Source organism: Ischnura elegans, chromosome 7 (genome assembly GCF_921293095.1).
Source record: "Ischnura elegans chromosome 7, ioIscEleg1.1, whole genome shotgun sequence".
Taxonomy (NCBI): domain Eukaryota; kingdom Metazoa; phylum Arthropoda; class Insecta; order Odonata; family Coenagrionidae; genus Ischnura; species Ischnura elegans.
The window spans coordinates 88,727,710-88,744,898 of NC_060252.1; the positions used below are offsets into that span (position 1 = coordinate 88,727,710).

The 17,189-nt window shown below is 36.2% G+C and overlaps 1 protein-coding gene across 1 annotated transcript; it reads left to right on the top strand.

The window, feature by feature from the left end:
* The first annotated feature begins 309 nt into the window (after window positions 1–309).
* Window positions 310–4,711, top strand: LOC124162876. Its single transcript, XM_046539569.1, has 2 exons — window positions 310–592; window positions 3,891–4,711. Exons 1-2 carry the CDS (start codon window positions 466–468, stop codon window positions 4,496–4,498), a joined length of 735 nt encoding a protein of 244 aa, XP_046395525.1. The 5' UTR covers window positions 310–465; the 3' UTR covers window positions 4,499–4,711.
* The last annotated feature ends 12,478 nt before the right edge of the window (window positions 4,712–17,189 follow it).

Here is a 17,189-nt window from a genome sequence, read left to right on the forward strand (position 1 = left end):
GTGTTTCCTCGAAAATAATCTGTCATAAATTAAAAGGAAAATGAACAAAACTAAGTAAATATCATTAGCATGTGTAAGTGAATACAGTATTTATCAATGGCGTTGAGGTCTGTTACACTGTTGTAAGTGACGTTATAAAATACTTTTACCAGTTGTTGTGTAATAATTTTCCGATTCTAATGTTGTATAAGTAAAAGCTTTTTCAGTTGTGCAGGAGAACCACATTTTTCGATTATTTGAGTTTAAATATCAGTGCTATCGCTAAATGCGAGAAATTTTTCCCCAAAACAATTAAAAATACGTGCTATTTCGAAAATCAAACTTCAGCAATAATTGTGATTATTGCCTTTCATATACAAACCTGATGTCTTTCATTAAAATCTAGAATTACTTATTACTTATTTTTATGATTCCATTAGGAGCAGTTCTACGTCTACCATCTTGTGAGAGGAATAAGTGACCATTATGTATCTTGGCCGCGAGGAGAATATTCCGTGGGCCATGGTGTCTTATGCGTTATTTTTAACGCAATTTTCCATACACGGTGCCCTGGAAGTCAATGAGATATACTTTGACTTTTCATATGTCCGCGGTGAGTTTTTGATCCATTTCAATTATCTTTTCAGCGTATATTGGGAGGTTTTTATAATATTTTTTAACTATTCCCACCGTTAGGATCACTTTCCATTCAATTTTATTTTCCTACTTTCGTAAAGGTTTAAAGCGAGGTGGCATCCATGGTTGTCATGATTATGGGCTGATTGGGGGGGGGGAGGAAATGAAATTGAATTTAGAAAGGAAGTCACGAGAGTCTTTGATGTAAAATGGAAGGGACTGAACGAATGGTTTGAGATAGAAATCATCTAATGCAGAAATGCGTTACGTATGCGAGTTTTGGGTGGAAACTCGGGGACGATCTAGATTGTTTGCCTTATGTATGTTGGGAAGCATGTCGAAAGATGGCGAAGTGGTGTGAGACGGTGAAATAAGGGAAATTTCCGACTGGCTGAGACCCTCGCACGGATTGGCTAAGATACATAGACGACATTTTTCTTCTCTGGCCTAATGACATCATCACCTTTGTTTCTTCACTCAACTCCTCTGCCTCTGTTTCTTTCCCTTCTTCTATCTCCAACACTAATATCACTTTCTTGGATGTAGACATACACCTTTCCAGCAAAAAAAAATCTTTCGAATGATCATTCGAATTAAATTCATTCGCTGGTACCGCTTTGCACGGTGAGTGATTTCGGCGAATTTTCTGCACAGAAATGATGCACACTGGTGCGACTATCGATAATCTGTTTCGATTCTAACAATATTTCCAACCGTTTCTGACCACAGGAATTGTTTTGGAAGTCGTTGACGACGGAATACTTCGTTTACATGTGCGCTTGAGCATATTTTTGTATTTGCTTTGTGTATCGGTGGGGTAAGACGTACTAAGTAATGAGAGGAATTAGAGCGGTACGAAATGATAGCGGAAAACCAATTTCATAAATCGTGCGTTTTGTGATCCCGTAACGAAGTACATAATAAGTTGTTTTCGCTGCAGAGCAAAGATGATTATGCTTCAAGATAATGCGGTCTAGAATATGACCATAAGGAAAATTACTCTTCAACTGGCTACCCGAAGTCTTTTCCCTTCCGATTCAGTAAATTATAAAGTGAGTGAATAAATGATTAGGGGCAAAACTGCACGTTGTTTCTCGCTCAGAAAAATCCTACTTTATGGAGACGAGTATCGTATTGACGCCGCAGCGCCCAGTTCCAATAAAAATAACACAATAAGCTTAAAGCAAGGGCTCCATAAGGGTGAAGGCCGGTCGACAATGAGTTTTTATGTTTGGGGTCCTTCCGGGTGCACAGCCTTCACAGTGCAGTGGAACGAAGGTCATTCCTGTGCGAGAGAAGAAAGGTACCAGGAAGAAAAAACAGGAAGGGACCTGCTCTATTTTCGAAGGAGTGCGCTTCAGCATCCTCATACTTTCTACGATGAAGTTGGCTCAGTGTTATATCATTGCTTGCTACTTCCCCATTACCGTAAGGCTACGAATGCTCTCAAGATATGTTGCGAGATATTGAGCGCAATTAAAGTCAAAGGCTTCATGAGGACCTAAATTTACCACAGAGAATTCGATGTTCTTAATATATCAATGAAGGGGGAGAAAGTGGACTGTGACATTCATGGGCTAGTGTATGGGGTTTGACCCTTGACTTACAGGCACCACTGTGAGATTGTGATTTCCTGGGTGGGTCAATATAATGTCACGGTTCGTTTTCGTTGGAATGTGTTCACCGATTAAACAGAGATTTTTTCATTAATTGGGAGTCTCTTCCCAAGCTTTAGCACTCGAATCATTGAATATAGTTTGACAATTTAAAATAAACAAAATATAGACACAATCGAGGAGAAAAACGACGTTTTTAAATAAACGAAACGACGATTACATAACTTCAATGTTATTTCCGAATTAACCACCTTAGACAATTGATTTTTGTGAATTTATGTTCTATCAAAGAACATATTAATTACTTTTAGCTATTGCATGGGTTACTATGCTTCCAAAGTTTTTATATATGATCTTAAAATTCCGAAATGGATGCCAATGGTAAGATGGACGCCGTGCGCTCATATCATTCACGAAAATCATTCAAACAAATAAGAACAAGCCTGGAATTTCGAATGATCATTCGAATTCAGGAGATTTCCGTTATACACGGTCAATGATGGTCATTCGCAAGATCATTCGAATGATCTTTTGAATGAAAATTCACCGTCTTCACCCCCTGCCTCTTTTCTCCCCAAACTATGCCTACCGATTTTCCCCTCCACTATCTGTACGTCCACTAATATCATTTTCCTCCTTGTAATTTCTGCCCCGCCTACTATGTCGGCCAATGCACCACCCCCCTCAACCTCAGAATTAATAATCACCGCGCTTCTTGCTGTCCATCATCCCCCACGCATCTCTCCCAGTACACACACATTGTTTGTCGCACGACTCCGTCTTCAATCAATGTTTCACACTTTCGGTCATTGCCTCTCTCCCTCCCACTGACTCTACCCTCAATCTCCAAATCCTCGAACTGGCATGCATTTGGCATTTGCAGGCCAATAGTTTCCCTGGGATGATCATTCCTTGCCTAAGAATTAAATAGCCTTAAAAATCAGTTTCTCATTTTATGTCTCAAGATAGCAAGTCATACAATCCCAGAGAAGTTTCCGTGAAATTCTTATAACACTGTTTTATCAATCCTCTCATTCCACTCAGTTAATTTGAAAAGTTTTGCAGTTATATTATTTAAAATAAAAAAACGATATTCTATTATTTTTTCTCCCATTCTGATTTATTTAGACTACTTTCAATTTTAAATTAGAAGCATGAATTTTATTGCACATTTTCTTTAATTTCTGCCGACCATACTGTACCGTGTGATGACGTCTATTTCCATGAAATGAGAGGATTTAATGGAAAACCAACACACTTACGCGCCAAACCTTAGATTTGCTTTTTTCTGCTGTACAGTATGAAAGTACATAGGGCCAGTTCAAGCGGTAAGCACAGTACACGACCACAGAGGGTATTAAGCAAAAGTGTACGCCTAAGCGTTGGTTTATAAACTTAAAATATATCACATTCAATATATTAGAGCGAGAACGTATCAAGCTCACACTGAATTTTAAGTCTCGGAAATTTCTCCTCTGGAATTTGTATTTATTTAAAAATGTTGCGAGAGATAATCCCTACCACCAGTCATGCTATTTTTTAGAGGAATGTTGTTCACTTACTCTAGAAAAGTGTCTTGAACTGGCCCAGGAATTAGATATGTTTCTTATGTATCTCCTGAGTGTTTCGCATCCGTAAAATTTCACATTAAAATTTCAGATGAGAATCCGAGGATAGAAAAATTAACCAATGCTGCTCAAAATCTTCCCATCGAGGACAATGAAATTTTGTGCACCAACGCCGCTTTCCCCCAGGATGTGAGCTGCTTTTCAAGATCATTTTTGGACCACTGGACTAAAATATACCTGGGATTTAAGCACAAGAGTCGAAAAAATGTAGCTTGCATCTCGACACTGAGAAGAGAAGCTAACGCCACGCTTGAGAATAATTTCGTTAAGTTCACCCATTCATTTACCGTATGTTATCCTGACGATCACATGCTGAAGAAACCTTCAGACTTGCCGTTCATCCCAGACAGGATAAGGAATGGTGAAATCGAGTTGATACTGGACAGGAGGCGAGCTAAATTCAGAATGGAAGATGTAAAATTTTTTTTCCTTAGTGATTTTAAAAACTCTGAGATAAATATGAAGCCCAATGCACAAAATGACATGTTTGACCTCGGAAATGAACGGGTGATGTTGGTGAGCTTTAATAAAATTGTGACGGTTCCGGCGGCGGCCATCCTAGGAAAGTATGAGTCCCTATTGTACTCGCCCGATTTATTGCCTTGTGCCATTGATTTACGAGGACGCTGCCGGGGATAAAACTGTAATTTAGGAGATTCCAAGTAGTAATTTCCTCGTGCAGTCAACGCAAGGCATAAACTGTATGCTGTTTCTGGCATATAGCAATTTTTATTTTTCATATTCAGATGAAAACCATACATTTCTGTCCTTGGCAAAAGAGCATGGAAATTAAAATCAAACGTGTAAATTATAAATCTCATAAGTATTAATTATAAAATATATGATACTATATAATTGGTGCACCATTAATTTTAAAATTTTATGATTATTAATGATAAAATAAATAATATAAATAAAGAGAAGTTGTGATTCATTGATTTATTTTGTAATGAAATCTCCATTTTTTTTCTCCTGTGTCGCGTAGCTAACATTTTCAACTAAGCTTGCTCTCTAAAACAGGTGTGTAAAAAGAAAAATCCGTCACCTCGACTCGAACCCGGATCTGGCGATTAAATTCTGAGTGCCTTGACCATTGACATAGCCATTCCCTACGGAGAAATTTTCATCAGCCTTGCAATTCCATAATGTTCTCCTAACTTCGTTAAATTAATGAAAAAGGCATGTCAACCGAAATGGAATATTCCAAGCGAATTCGGTGGGTTGTAGTGCAAAGTTGCCAGTTTTTAATATTTGAAACTGTGCCATTTTTTATTAATTTCAAAAATAAAATTAGAGCCAAATATATTGAAAAACATTTATACCCTAAATATGCGATTTTAGTGATTGGATATCATACTACATAATTTTTCATTGATATCCATTCCACCCGCCTATTCAATGACACCATCATCATAATCGAAGAATTATGCTGCATAGTATCCTATTGAAACATAGGGATCAAACATCTTCATCTAAAATCATTTATGTGACGGAATAAATTGCTACAAATATGCATTATGTATCCCATAAGGAAAGTTGTAAAGCGCTCAGTGAATTCTTGAATGGAATTTGTTTTGGAAATACGTGAGGAAGTAGAATGAATGTTCAAGAGTGAACTATAGATTCCTTAAACGTAATAGAAAATGGCTCAAGACACTAAATGATTTTCCGAAAACTTTCTTGAGCGCTTGCAGAGGACATCATTCTTATCCAGTAAGTTTATTGAGTTAATATCCTTGATTAACAGGAAAAAATGGATAACTGCTGACCTTGTACAAAAAATTGAAGAAAGAAGAAAATTAAAAAATAATAATACAGTCGAAGCACAAATACAGTACAGGGCTCTCAGAAACGAAATAAACAGAGAAACCATAAAAGCAAAGGAGGCCTTCTGGGAAGGAAAATGCCAAGAAGTCGAAGAACATATGAAACGTAATGAAATGGATTCGGCTTATGGAATAGTGAAGAAATTCTTTGGAAATCATAAAACTAGAAGCAATGGACTACGGAACGAAAATGGCAAAATAATTTATGAACAAGATGAATTGGGAAAAATGTGGAAACAATACATCGAGGAGTTATATGATGGATATATGACAATTAGTACAAGCACAGTGATTGAGAACGAAGGTGAAATCAATCAAGAAGAAGAAGGAGACAGCATACTGAGGGGAGAATTTGACAAAGCGCTATCAAAACTCAAGAATAATAAAGCACCTGGCATAGATGACATACCAGCAGAATTATTGAAGATGACTGGAGAAGAAACACATAATGCACTATATCAACTAGTGTGTGAGATTTACGAAACAGGTGACATTCCCTCAGATTACCAAAAGTGTATAATGATACCAATCCCAAAGAAAACATCAGCCAACAGATGTGAACAATACCGCACATTGAGCCTTGTCACACATGCCTCTAAAATACTGTCTATCATTGTACTAAGCCGGATTGAAGATAAGGTTGAAACTCTCCTCAGCGAAGACCAATTTGGATTTAGAAAAGGACGAGGAACCAGAGATGCAGTACTTGCCATTAGAATCATACTAGAAAAAAGATTGAGTAAAGAAAAGAATACCTACATAGCTTTTGTTGATCTTGAAAAAGCTTTTGATAGTGTTGATTGGAAGCAGCTCTTTATCATAATGAAAGAAGCAAAGATAAATTACAAAGATAGAAGAATTATCTGGGGTCTCTATAGAGAAGAAATTGCAGTGCTGAGATTTGGACAATATGAACAGCAGGCCAAAATTAGAAAAGGAGTGAGACAGGGATGTTCATTGTCACCTGCGCTATTTAACTTATACCTACAAAGAGCACTGGACGAGGCAGAGAGCAACTTACCGGAAGCAGGAATTAAGGTCCATGGGCAGAGGATATATAAGCTATGTTTTGCGGACGACTTAGCAGTCTTGGCAGAAAGTGAAGACCAACTACAAGAAGTGCTTAGGGAGATGGAAGTCACGCTGGCTAGATACAATCTTAAGTTAAGCAGGACCAAAACCAAGACACTCGTTGTAAGCAAAACAGGAATACCAGCACATATAACTTTGGGTAATACACAGCTGAACAATGTAGAAGAATTCACGTATTTAGGAAGCAAGATCACCACGGATGCCAGAAGCAAAAGGGAAATAAGCAGTAGAATACAACAGGCAAAAATAGCTTTCAACAAGAAGAGAAAGATATACGTTTCAAAAAACATGAGTATCAAGATTAGGATGAATCTACTCAAAACTTTTGTATGGAGCATAATGCTTTATGGTAGTGAAACTTGGACGATAGGAGCATCAGAGAAAAAAAGAATTGATGCATTTGAACTATGGTGCTACCGTAGAATGTTAAAAGTTTCATGGGTAGACCGGGTAACGAATGAGGAGATACTGGAAAGACTGGGAGTGAAAGCAGACCTGTGGAGAATTCTAACTGCAAGGAGAAGTAAATGGGTAGGACATTTACTGAGACAAAATAATGGATTGGTAAAAACAGTTTTAGAGGGCACTGTGGAGGGGAAGAGCGGCAGAGGAAGGCCGAGGTTGAGCTATATCACCCAAGTAATGAAGGACATGGGCTGCAACAGCTACCTAGAGCTGAAGAGGCTGGCGGAGGACAGACAGAGATGGAGAGACTGCTGCAAACCAACCCAAGGGTTGATTACTTAGAAGAAGAATCCTTGATATTAGGTAATCTATGACTATTACTTGTGCATCATTAGGTACATGTTGCTTTACTTTAGCCAGTGCAGGTGGACGCCCAGACAAATGTTTTCAGGGATTTAACGAGAAAAGGAGGAAATCGAAAGGCTTTGGTTCCTCTCATTCCGCTGAAGTTATTTCATTTGCAGTAGCAATTAATTTAAGGGAAGGATGAAACAAAATCTTTAAAAACTCTTCAAATGGAAGAGAAAGGAGCGGTAATTAAGATGATTTAACATTTTTTTCAAAAGATCCATTTATGAAACCACTGCACGAGGATAAAGTAGTCAATTTCCAGAACAAATCGATGATGGTCGTTTTTCAACCACCGATTTTGGTTGGTGGAACCTGTTTTAAGCAAAATTCTAGTCCACCCACTAAATCAATGACAACAATCATTACAATCGAAACATTAACGCATGCTTTGAAACTAAACCGCATTACACATAAAAAGTATTAAATGAGGGAATGTAACATATTTTCTATGCTCTATTAATGAAAGTTTAGTCCATATCATTTCAGGATGTCGAAGAATATGAAATTACCCTCCATTTACTGGTGTAATTACTTAATATCATAAAAAATTCATGAACAAAAAAAACCGATGCTCATTTTGAGCACATTAGTTTTTTTTTAAGATAGCAAATGAATGCTGTACTTGAAGCCAAATCATGTTATTCACATGATAGTCATGCAACTGACATCTCAAACAGCTGGGGAGAAATAACTTCCAGGCGGGTTCGAGTTTTGATGTGGTAGTTAGTTGATCTTCCCTCCCCAAGTACACAGGTTCTTCTCACAAAAGTGATGAATATTTTATAGATATTCCGCTGAAATATTGGTCCATACCAATTAAGGCAGTGGCTAACATTTTCATGACACTAGGCTCATACATATTTTTCAGGTACTTACGTGACTTTTTACGAGAGTAGCCTTTTAAATGCCGGGAATAGAATGTTCCTTTTGACCCATCAACTATAAATGGGATTTATAAATAACTTTTTAATTGGTTAATGCCCATGCAAAGTTTCATTAAGATCGGCCTGGTAGTTTTAAAACGGTGACGTGTTAAAGTTCTCAAGTCGCCTTAAAAAATGGAATTAAGTCATGAACAGTGCCGCACCATAATTATCTATAAATTTCGACGAAGCCTCACCCAGTAAGAATCCGTTATTGTACTTTTTGTTGCTTTGGGGCGAAGAAGCACCATCAAAGAATTGAATTGAATTGAATTTAATACTCCAAGCTTGAATGTACACTTTTTTTAACAGAACAACACAAATGGAGCTTTAGGTAGCTCCAATGGTTAAAAAACCAGCATGGGAGCTACCATCTTAAAAATTAATTTCACGGCAGACCAGAAACAAAAAGAAAGTATATATAATTTTTTTGAAACATTATCACTATGAAACATATATGTGATGCAATAACTTACAATGAGCAAGAATAAAGTATAATATGTGGACAGATCAAAATTAATTTATTTTTCCTCCTTTCACAAAAATATAAAAATAATATATAATAATATTAATATTATTCACAAACATCAAAAAGATCATCCATATCACCATGGGACAACAACCAATCTTTGGCCTTTTTACAAAACTTATTTATACTCATTAACCCATTTACGGCCAACGTTGCGAAAACGCAACATTATTGAGAAATGCAAAAAAATTATTTCCATTGAATTATATTCATATAGAATTCGCTTTTTTCGTTAAAAGTAAGTTTAAACTGATTTTTAGTGAGATTATAATGACAGTTCATAAGTATTTTGATATTTAAAAAAATACTCAAAATGTGTCAATTTTCAAGTCACCTGTTACGCAAGATAAATAATTTTTCCTAAGAGTAACTATTCTCTTTATGAAGTTTTTTACTCGTTCATATGAACGACGAAATGTCAATCAATAGATTTTACAGCTTATATTTCGTTAGGAAGTCAACATTAAGCGAAAATCGGATCGGGAAAACAATGTTGCGTTTTCGCAACGTTGGCCGAATCCGGTATCTATAGGTGGTTATGCAACCCGCATTACCATATATTGCCGTCTCATAGGAATATGCCGTTTTTACTTTCAGATATAATCCTACGCCTTTTTATGCCATGTATTTGATAGATATCGTCATATTTGAAGTTTAAAATTCCTAGATATTATGTTTCCGATAAGATTATGCATTATTTAACCTAAATCCAATATAAAATAGATATGCATTACGGTTTGAAAGAAATGAGTCAAAGCGAATATGTTTACAGAAGCTAACGTATTTTCCAGTTTTTAATTGACATTTTTATCTCTATAGATTGAGCTATAACAAATAATGACTGTTTATGAAATACATGAAAGCATTTCGGGTGCAATGGAACACAAAACTTAGTACATTCATTCCGAATTAGTCCTTCCTCACTTCACGAAACAGCGATATCAACGACTTCCACAACAAGATATTGGTCGAAAGAAGACCATTGGGCGAGGATTTGGTTCGGATATCATTGAACCAAAACATATTTAGATTAATAAAAAATAATATACATTTTCAGACAATTCCTGTCTGCACAAATATAACAGATTTGTAGATTATGACCTCAAATTGACGACTTGAATAAAAAATTATTACAACACGGAATATTTGCGCATAAATTTTGAAATAATGAGCAAATGATACCTTACTTTGGTCACTAGAGTGCATAAATGTTCTTAAAAAACGAGCTTGTTAGATTTCGCTTTTAACTTTGGTGCTTATGTCATTCAGACGGCTTTAGGGTTCAACCAGGCGATAGGAAATTACTTCAATCGAAAGTTAGGTTTGGAGGCTAGTTTTATTCTAGTATTTCTCAAGGTTACCCCTGGACCCTCGAATCATCGTATGTTTTTCGATAACTTCTTTTCATCTTGCCGACTATTTATTGTTTTGAAAGAAAAAGGATTTTTTGTCACTGGAGCCATCCGTGAAAATATAACGGAGGAGTGCCTGATAGAATATAGTAAAACCATCGGCGTAAAAACGAAAGGAACATGAAAATAAACATTTGATAAAGCTGAAGGTTTTAATATTGTTAGATGGAATGATAACTCGGCAACACATGTTTTGCGCCTCCACACAGGGAAATGTTTCAGCAGAAAAAAGAAAATACTATGCCACAGCCTCGAGTTATTGGGGAGTATAGTAAATGGGAGGTGTGGACCTACTTGATAATGCAAATGCAAATTACCACACTAGAATTCTGGAGAAATAAGGTCCTAGTTTATCAACTTACTGGACCGCGTTTTACTAAATCCTGAAAATTGTACAGGTTATGCAACGGAAGTAAATGTTACTGGTAGACTTCCAATCGTATCTAGCAGGGACGCATCTAAAAAGAAAAGTGAATGAGTCAGTAGATGACGTACCCCTATGCAATTCACGTCCATAAATATAGAAAAAGGTAGGCCATGTAATTCATCGCGGATTCGTGAAGCACGAAACGACGAATTTGGTCAGAGGGTTCAAAAAAGTGAGACCAGAAGTAGTTGCCGAAACGACAGTGTAAAAGCCGAACCATATATGAATGTACAACATTTTTTGTTCCATTGCACCCGAAATGCTTTCATGTATTTGGTAAACAGTCATTATTTGTTATAGCTCAATCTGTAAAGATAAAAATGACAATTAAAAACTGGAAAATATGTTAGCTTCTGTAAACATATTCGCTTTGACTCATTTCTTTCAAACCGTAATGCATATCTATTTTATATTGGATTTAGGTTAAATAATGCATAATCTTATCGGAAACATAATATCTAGGAATTTTAAACTTCAAATATGACGATATCTATCAAATACGTGGCATAAAAAGGCGTAGGATTATATCTGAAAGTAAAAACGGCATGTTCCTATGAGACGGCAATATTGGGTAATGCGGGTTGCATAACCACCTATAGATACCGGATTCGGCCAACGTTGCGAAAACGCAACATTTATTTTTTACCATAAGCAATTTTTTTTGAAGGCTCATATTTTCAATTTATCTTATTTAGCATATTATTAGGTAAAATGAAGGGAAAAAATTATATATTTTCACGTATTTCTTTACTCGGCCGGTAATGGGTTAACTCTTTGATCAAACAAGGTAATTTATTAAAAATCTTCGGCCCCAAATAAAGAAATGATCTTTTAAATAAAGAAAGATTAGGCTTAGGAACTAGAAAATTTACATTCCTACGTAAGTTATAACCATGCTCGGTTCCAGAAATTTCTAGAAAACTACCACTTCGCAAAAAAAATAACTTTAAAGTTTTATAAACAAACATGTACCTTAATGGCAATAACTTAAGACTAACAAATAGGGGGTAAGAAGGCTCAAAACGATTTTTGTTGGCAATTATTCTAATTAACTTTTTTTGAAGTACCACTGCAGGGTTCAATGCCGTTTTGTGGGCATCACCCCAGCATATCAAACCGTAACTTAACTTAGTGCCAACCAAAGCGTTGTACAATATTACTTGAAAATAGTAAGGACACTTATGTCGAATAAAATACAGCTTCGATACATAATATCGTAAGACTCTTACTAAATCATTTATATGGTGATACCATTTCAAGTATTTATCAAATGTTACTCCTAAATATTTTATGCTGCTGACCTGTTCAATTATTAGACAACTACAGTTCTGCTTTTGGCAGTATACATTATGGTAATATAATTTAAGATTGATTGCATTGCAGTTGCTAGGATCAAAAAAACATAAATTTGGTTTTTTTCACTTAGTTCAAGCCCATTATAATCAAACCATTTACGTATGAAGTACAAGCCATTTTGAACGTCATTTGCAATGCTTATTTGGTCGTAACCACTGTAACTTAAGGCGACATCATCAGCAAAAGCTGTCAAAAGACCATTAAATTTAAAACTACAAAAATCATTTATATACATTAGGAATAAAATTGGTCCTAGTACAGAACCCTGAGGCACACCAGTGTCCACTATTTTAAATTCACTATACTTTAGGCCCACTCTAACACACTGAGTACGTTCAGGCAAATAGGATTTAAACCAATTTGATGTTACACCACGGATACCAGCATCATGCATCTTTTGTAATAAAATGCCATGGTCCAGCGTATCAAAGGCTTTCTTTATATCAATAAATAATCCTCCAGTGCGTCTATTTGCATTTATTTCGTTATATATATTAGCCATAAATTTTGTCAAGGCATCTTCAGTACCCATATTACGTCTAAACCCGTACTGATTAATACTAAAATAGTTGCCCGAATTAAGAAAGGTAAGCAGCCGGTGCTTAACTAACTTTTCCAAGACTTTTGAGAAGGTTGAAAGCATTGAAATTGGCCGATAGTTTTGGATTTTTGTTCGATCATCTTTTTTAAAAAGAGGTATCGTAACTGCTTTTTTAAATATGTTTGGAAATTCGCCTGAGGTGAAACTTAAGTTATATGCATGAGTAAGTACAGGAGCTATATCATGAATAATCAATTGTAAAACATTGCTATTTATTCCATCAAAGCCACATGATGAACTAGAGCGAAGAGAATTTACCAAATTAATTATTTCCCTTGGGACAATAGGATCGAAATAGAACGAGTCACACCGACTTTTGGAAAAACATAGATCTTTCATTGGAATACTTTTTCGTGCTTGTTGCCTGATTTTTGCTGATTCAAAAACACTAATAAAATAATTATTAAATTCCTTGGCCAATGTCATGTCGTCCGTTATTACTTTATTATCTATAAGAAGTGACAATAATTTTTTGCCAGATGCCTCTTCACCAGACAACTCTTTAAATAATTTCCATTGTTCTCTGGAATTTTTACGTAATTTTTCGAATTGATTCATGTAATAAATCTCTGAAGTCTGTCTCAAGTTCTTTCGCAAATTGTTTTTACTTTTAATGCATTCATTTCTTAAACTAACGTCATTTGGATGACGCCTACTTTTGTTAAATAAATAATTTTTTCTGGCAATCTGTGCTAACAGGCTATTAGTCATCCAGGGTTTTAATTTTTTGGAGTCTTTAGTAGTTCTGTAAGAAAATCTTGAAAATTCTAAACAAGAAGTAGGCTTTTCAATAATCAATTCGAAAGCTTTGGAAGCGTTATTTTCATTAAACACCACAGTCCAATAAATTCCTGCTACACAATGTTTTAGATAATTGTAATTTATACCATACTTAAGGGGCTCACTCTCACAACCACCTCTGTTTTGACTATGATAATGAATAGGAGCAATAGAAAACACAGTCATAGAATGATCACTTATAGGTGGGTACTTTAGTGTGTAATTGAAATTTATACATATTCGCAATTCTGGCAAACACATGATCTAAACAAGTCGAAGATGATCTTGTTATTCTTGTTGGAAGTTTCAGCAGACATCGTAAGCCTTGGGAGCACATTAAATTAATACAATCATTAGATACCTGATTATTATCCAAAATATTTATGTTAATATCACCAACAATAACCAGGTTACCACTAACTTTCTGAAAGACCCCTTGTATTTCATTTAAGAAATGATTAGGCTGAATACCGTGATGCCTATATAGACATAACAAGTAAAAATTAATAAAGCCAAAGTGTAAAGTCAACAATACACAATCAGCAGAAGATAGTGTGACCGAAATTGAATTACAAGGAATTTCTTCAAGTACATACACAAGGAGACCTTTGGCTCTACTGTAATCAGTGCATTTAGCAAACATTTTAAAACCACTTATTTTGTAAAGACTTAACTCACTTTCGCTAATCCATATTTCAGTAAGTACAATTACAGTAGGTTTAAACATTAACTGAGATAAATTGATTAAGAACACATCAAAGTTCCTTCTCATACTACGTATGTTTTGGTGAATTATTTTCACTTCTTTCACTATACTAAGGCTATGAATGTTTTGAGCGTTAGAGAGAGCGTTAGTGCTAAAATTAAGATTACTATTTATGGAAGACATTGCATTATAAGTTATTTATATCATTCATGCACGTGAGTACAAATACCGGTTCTTTTTCTGCTTTTCTCAACAGAATTTTCCCGTCACGTATCCAAAGATATTTATAGTTTTTTTTCTTTCTTCACAGCCTTCGCTGCATTTAGAACTCGCCTTCTGCTCGCACAAAGCGCCTCGTTTACGTATATCGGTGAGGAAGGGCCCTGAAGGTTAAGGTGCCCGGTGGCGAAATCTCTCTTCACTCTTCTTTTGGCCACGAGGTCGTCCTTGAGATGTTTCCGGACGAATTTTACATGAATTCCTCCGGTTCCACTTCCTCCTTTGAAGCGATAACAATAATCAATGTCATTCGTTTCCAGTTTTACCCCTAAGCCAACTCCAATGCGACACACTACACTCGTCAAATTTTCATTAGAGTTTAGGGGGTATCCATGCAGCTCAATGGAATGAGAGAGCATACGCTGTTCTTGATCATTGCACTGTTTTCAATAGCCGCGATTTGTTTCTTTAAGCTAATATTTTCCTGTAGCAATACATCTATTTTTTCAAAACACTCATCTACTCTCTTACCATGGGCGTTAATAGACGAGGAAAGGTCTTCGATCCTTTCATGCAACTTATTTAACGAGTCACCCAAATTACACTCTGTTTCTTTACAACAGTTTACAAAGACAACCGTTTATGGCTGGTATCCAGAGTTTCAGCGAGGACTCTCTAGCCTCCGTGACGAACCGCGTGAAGGGCAACGAAAAACCGCCGTCACTCAAGAAAACGTGGATGCTGTACGTAAGATGATTATGGAATATCACCATGTTACATACGGTGAGATTCAGGCATCACTGGCCATCTCAGGGTCCTCAGTTTAAAGAACTTACACGAAGAGTTACGTGTTAAATAATTGGCTTCCCGCTGGATACAGCACCTCTTCATATGAGAACAGAAAGCAGCTCGAGTCACATACTGTCGAAATACTCTTTAACGATTCAACTCAAGAGCATCAAAGCACGTTCACACCATCGTAAATTGTGATGAATCATGGATCTAAAGCTACGAGCCTGAATCGAAACGTTAATCTTCGGTATGTGTCTTCCAAGGTGAGCTTAAACCGGCAAAAGTTGTTCGCTCGTTTCCAAGAAAATGGTCGCATCGTTCGTAGCCAGATCAGGGCAAGTAGCAACCACTGCTCTTTAAAATCAAACAACAGTTAATGCTCAACGGTGTGCAACCATTTGCCTGCCAAAAGTCATTTCCCAGCTTCGGAAAGATAACCCAAATCGACGCATTAAGTTCCATCATGACAATGAAGGCTCACACACCGCCCGAGCTACTAAGTCGTTTTTGAAACAGCAAAACGTCGAAATTCTGGATCATCCTCCCTACGGCACCGACATAAGCGCCAATGATTTATTCACATTCCCCATAATCAAGAAAATGCCACGAGGAAAGCGCTTCAAGACGTCTGAAGAATCGGTTGATACCTACAGAACAGCCATTTTGACTACCCCTACTTTGGAATGGAATAAATGTTATAACCACTGGTTCCATCGAAAGCAAAAGTGCATGGAATATCGTGGAGAGTACTTTGAAAAACAGTAAAAAAAAAAAAAGCGTTACTGTGCCTCAAATTTGTTTCCTCATCTCCGACACTTAAAAGGCTACCCTCGTAGGAGAGTAATTTAAGCACGAATCTCAGTTCTTCGGTTTCAATGGTAAAAAATAGTCCTCTTGGCTCTTTCCATTAATCCTTAATTGGTCACGTCGAGTCATATTGACCCGACTGGATTTTCTGATATGATTTTTTAAATGAAATGACGTCGTTCAAAATTGGAACGTTTTCTACTCCATTTTTTCTTGTAAATCTGACGCTGAGTAAAGCTGAAATTTCAAAGAAGCTTTATTTCGATGCAACCGATGTTTTAACCTGACGCGACGCCAAAGTGAGCGTATTAGATTTTTTCGCCTTTGACCCGACGATTTATGCTGTTTTAGTGTTGTATTAATCTGTTTTATAAAACAAGCTGATTTCTTTAAATGTTGTAAAGCTCAATACATTTCCCTCTATGCATATAATTTATGTTTCTATATATAATCTCTGCATTAATATTGATACCGTTTTCTATTCATCGGCCACAGTTTATGTAATGTTTATTGTTTATCTCACTGCATATTCAATCATAAATATGTATAAATCTTATTCTAACAACTTAATTAGTGAGTAGCGTTAAAATGACACCAATTGTTGACAAAATATTTTTGTAAATTGGATTAAACTCAACTCGATAAACGCAACCTGTTTCATTAGATTTTGGGTGCGACCAAATAAGGGATAAGCTTACGTCTATGCCAGATTTCTATCTAACCTTCCTTCTATGCCCACTTCTACGGCGATATTTACTAAAGCAGTCGGAAGCCTCCTCCAAATACTCGCCTAGCGTTTTGAGGGTGAGCAGCATTATCTAATCACCATTTTACAAAGGGCACGTCATTGCGTAATCTGACTCGTCTAGGCTAGTAGGCGTGGGCTTAAATATAATTAAGGAATCCCAAAAAATCCAATAATTTAAATTTTAGGAGCACCTCTTACCAACGATCGAAATGTTTCCACTGCTTGATCAATGCAATTGATAAATTCCTGATTTTGTCGACGAAAGTTTCCTGAACGGTCATAGTTCTTTTCTGGCT

Excerpts from the sequence above, each read along its gene's own strand:
- LOC124162876 (XM_046539569.1), top strand. The coding sequence starts at position 466 with ATGTATCTTGGCCGCGAGGAGAATATTCCGTGGGCCATGGTGTCTTAT. Across the intron at positions 593-3,890 it reads TGACTTTTCATATGTCCGCG|ATGAGAATCCGAGGATAGAA; the intron begins GTGAGTTTTTGA and ends TTAAAATTTCAG.